The sequence below is a fragment of the Palaemon carinicauda genome, chromosome 4 (assembly GCF_036898095.1).
Source record: "Palaemon carinicauda isolate YSFRI2023 chromosome 4, ASM3689809v2, whole genome shotgun sequence".
Classification (NCBI taxonomy): domain Eukaryota; kingdom Metazoa; phylum Arthropoda; class Malacostraca; order Decapoda; family Palaemonidae; genus Palaemon; species Palaemon carinicauda.
In genome coordinates, this window is record NC_090728.1 from 50,336,849 (window position 1) to 50,341,520 (window position 4,672).

At 32.5% G+C, this 4,672-nt stretch overlaps 1 protein-coding gene across 1 annotated transcript; it reads right to left on the reverse strand.

The window, feature by feature from the left end:
- Nucleotides 1–1,728: 1,728 nt before the first annotated feature.
- LOC137639069 (uncharacterized) lies at nucleotides 1,729–2,964 on the reverse strand. Its single transcript, XM_068371390.1, has 2 exons — nucleotides 2,672–2,964; nucleotides 1,729–1,986 (listed from the first exon to the last, which is right to left on the reverse strand). Exons 1-2 carry the CDS (start codon nucleotides 2,962–2,964, stop codon nucleotides 1,821–1,823), a joined length of 459 nt encoding a protein of 152 aa, XP_068227491.1. The 3' UTR covers nucleotides 1,729–1,820.
- Nucleotides 2,965–4,672: the final 1,708 nt, after the last annotated feature.

The window sequence follows — 4,672 nt, forward strand, 5'->3', positions numbered from 1 at the left end:
ATACAAAAAGTTTTATAAACAGAAGATAGCCTATATAGCTCAAAATTTGCTTGAGAAACTAAATCAACTAGTATGTCATAATACAAGCTATCTACCACTATTCAGTTATGCTACTAATTAATATGATTAAGAAAAAAATGAAGGGTAAGTATGAATAATTATGAACTGCAGTGAAATGTGATAAATTCATAGTTTTGCGAATTTTATCAACTAATGAAGAAGACAAAGTTACAGATGTGATAAACTGTGATTAAGGATAGTTTTTGGTGAATTGTTTATTTCTTTGTTAATCTCTAGATTATGGTGATAGTGATGATTATGTTGAAGTTTATGTTAAAGAGAAATGTTTTGATTATGTGGTTATTATTATTATTATTATTATTATTATTATTATTATTATTATTATTATTAATATTAATATTAATACTAATATTAATAATAATAACAACAACAATAATAATAATAATAATAATAATAATAATAATAATGATAATAATAATAATAATTGTTATTATTATTATTATTATTATTGTTATCATTAAAAATAATAATAATAATAATAATAATAATTATTATTATTATTATTATTCATAATAATGATAATAATGATAATAATAATAACAATTTATTATTATCATTATTATCATTATTATGAATAATAATAATAATAATAATAATAATAATAATAATAATAATAGTAAGGATTATTATTATTATTATTATTATTATGAATAATAATAATAATAATAATAATAATAATAATAATAATAATAATAATAATAATAACAATTTATTATTGTTATTATTATTATTATTATTATTATTATTATTATTATTATTATTATTGGATGGTTGGGGATATTGGTATTTCTGTTCAATTGGCAATGTTCTCACAACAGATTAATAGAGTATTATGATATTACTATGAATTGAAAATGTAATTGTTATCTAGTTATAGATTTATTAATGTTTATAGTTTGTACTAACGATAGAGGCTGAATATTTATAGTAGCTTAAATGTTTCATAAAAGAGGTAAGCCAAAAATAACTATATGCATATTGTCTTAAAAACCAGATAAGATATAAAACATGAACATATAAAAAAATCTAGAAGAAATGTCTTTATAGATTATGATCAGGAGATATTTGCGTAAAAGTTTCATTCTTTGATATAAAATGAAATTAATATATAAGTCATCTTAGATAAGCGAATTAAAAGGAAATTTATTATTGTATATCAGTATGTCTTTACCTCAAATTTTCTAGATAAGATGAAGCTTCTTCTTATATAACTTTTTGCAGTCTTTGTTGAAGCAAAGGACTAAATTAATTCAAGAGTAGGTTCACACTGCAGTAAATATATATGTATATATATATATATATATATATATATATATATATATATATATATATATGACGCACACATGTATTATATACAACAACAACAACAACAACAACAACAACAACAAATACAGTCATTTCTAGTCCAATGCAGGATAAAGGCTTCAGACATGTCGTTATTCATATATATATATATATATATATATATATATATATATATATATATATATTTATATATATATGTATATATATATATATATATATATATATATATATATATATATATATATATATATATACATATATGTATATATATACATGCATATTTATATGTACATTGTATGTATTAGTACTATATGCATAGGCATATTTGTCCATAAATAACAAATTACATCACTGTAGTAGTCACAACCTTATAAACACCAATCTCTCAAAAAGGCCCTTGTAGGCCTACACTAAAATAGATAGAGGACCAAGCATTAGGGCAGATAAGACATCACAGTCTCGATTAGCTGGGAAGAGTTGAAAGGGCATGACGGGAATACGAGGGCACAGTCATGCCCGTATTCGCCCAAGCCCCTGGCTGCTTGGTACTCCTGAAGGGCGCTCCCTGGCAGTAGGCCTTCGCCTGGTTTGATGGACGTCCTGAAATTAGAAATGCCATTTAATGGTGTGATTATTCTTTCGTTTGCTTTCCTATGGCAATAGGAATGGGATTTTGATTTTATATTTGTTTAAAAAATGAATGATGCTTATTGTTAGTGACTTGCAATAAATAAAAAAGAGTGAGATTTAATATATAAATGTAATTGATAAATTTAAGGACACGAAAAGAAGATTGAATGGTGTTTGTATATTCTAATCAAAAGGAAGCTCATTTTGCTGGTCCAGATGAACGGAGAAATTATGAATATCGACATTTTTTATGTTTTGGGATAATTTTGACACTATTTTTGTAAGCTCTTGAATGAATACTCCATCTATCTGATAGTAATAGGCCTTGGGCCTGGATGGAGAGGGGGCTTGGGTGTTGAGCATATATATATATATATATATATATATATATATATATATATATATATATATATATATATATATATATATATATATATATATACATATAAGGTCGGTCTCTAGGTCTAGGACATTATCCTACTAGCTAGGTCATTGTCACAGTCCCTTGCCTTAGGCACTGATCAGATACAGTATATATAAAGTATATAGTCAATCTCTAGGGTATTGTCCTGCTGGCTAGGGCATTATTTTTACCCTTGCCTCTGCCATTCATGAGTGGCCTTTAAACCAACTAGAGAAAACTGTAAGTTCTTACCCAACTAGACTCAATATGTCCATCTCCTCCAACGTCAGCTGATCACCTTCCATAGACGCCAATTCGCAGACGAGCTTCAGGCCGCAGCCGGAGAAGTCCTGCTGACGTATGAGGTTCATGGTCTTCTGGACGGCTGCGGAGTCGTCGTCGGCGGAGCGTCCGTAGCGGTAATGGTGGCGTCCGAATCCGTTCCTCCGGCCGCGGCGGGTGAAATGAGCGGCGATGCTGGCTATGCCTAGACCGACTGCGCCAGCTAAGACGACTGATGCGAAAGATGCGGCAATTTCTGCCATTTTTGGTTTCTTTATATTACTGACTCCGATGTTTTAATTATGTTTTCTATTTTTTTCTTGTGTATCTTTTTTTTTATTATAATGACTGGAAATGTATATTTTTTTTCACTGTTCCCTGATCTGGAAAAAAAAATATTTCTTACTGAAAAAATTTATATCAACAATTATTCAAAAATAATATATTCATATTCATAAAATAAAATGTTATTGATATTTTGACACACACACACACACACACACACACACACATATATATATATATATATATTTTTGGGCTCAAGCCATGTCGTCCTGATGGAAGTTCCTATAGGGTAGCTTCCTAGGGTATATTACAACTACGGCGATATTCCCAGAGAATTTACCTTAAGGTACCAGAATTCTAACTCCTGGAGCGAGTATCCCTCGTGAAAGGGATATCGCGACATATCAGAGGACGTATTCTAGACACGTCACATGGCAATCTACATCCTGGACAGAGATTTCGTCTCGTAGGAGGTGATTGACGAGATACGAATTCGGGAAAGAAAAAGGGGAGCCGCTCCCAAGGCTTCCCTATCCCCCGATTCGTATGCGTGCCTGGCGCCAATCCTGGCGCCATCTGTATTCCTTTTTGCGTAGCTTAACAACTCGGTGTTTTTTCCTGTTTTTCTCGCAAATCTTGGATTTATTCGGCTTTTCATGGCTTCTCCGTCTTCGTTGGCCTCTGATAAGTTGAGTATAGTGTCTGTTATGTATAAATGTAGGCTCTTGGTAAAATTTTGAGTGATTAATAGGATTAATCTTTGATACAAGAGCCGTAGCCTACCAGAGGTGTCCTGGACACTGTCGCTCGCTAGGTATAAATTAGTTAGTCAGAGCGACATTCCTGGTTGTTTTGCTTTAATAAATTTTAGCTATTTAGCTTTACATAGGATTTCCTTTCGTGCTTAGTATTATTTGGCGAAGTATTCGCCATTCTGGCCTACGCTAGGCCATGTAGCCTAGTCGTTTGGTCCTAGTACTTCATGCATGATTTTGGTTTTTCCGAGTGTAATTAAAATTTTATTGAAGCTTTAGGCTATATTTTATACATTTTAGACTGTGTGGAATATTTCCAAGATTGTATACGTGTGAGTTTCGGTGAATTAGGTAATCGATTCTCTTGGTGCCTAGGCTAATTGCTTATGGAGCCTTAGTATACTTTATCATACTCCCCGGTTGCTTTCTTTTCTTGGGAGAAGGTATGCAATCCCTTTCCCTCTGTTTAAGCCTTGGGCTTATCCCTAAGTGGTTTTTTCCGAATTTATTTTCGATAAAACTATACTAGGGTGTTACTGTACCTTCCTGTTCCTGTAGTTATGGTTCAAGAGGGACAGAACAACAGAGTTTTTAGTCTGAGTCTGTGTTGTCTGGCTTGGGGCAGAGTCCCCCTCGCTGACCTAACACATACAAAGGGAGCTTAGCTCCCTTAGGTCACTACCGAAGGTTTCTGTAGTTATGATTCCTTCTTTTGTGATCTACCAGACTAGTCCTGTTGCTGTTCTCGGGGGAGGATAAGTTCTTCCCTTGGGAGTAGCAACGCCTTCCTTGCTTTGGTGCTCTGGAAGCTGGCATGTATTGCTGGCCTTTCCCCTTAGATCTCCCTTAGGCTAAGATAAGTTTCTTGGCTGCGGGTGATCTGTCACTAAAGCAAGGTTGGCAGGACCCTCTTGTCCCTTCCCCCTCTATC

Excerpts from the sequence above, each read along its gene's own strand:
- LOC137639069 (XM_068371390.1), bottom strand. The coding sequence starts at position 2,964 with ATGGCAGAAATTGCCGCATCTTTCGCATCAGTCGTCTTAGCTGGCGCA. Across the intron at positions 1,987-2,671 it reads GACATATTGAGTCTAGTTGG|GACGTCCATCAAACCAGGCG; the intron begins GTAAGAACTTAC and ends TTCTAATTTCAG.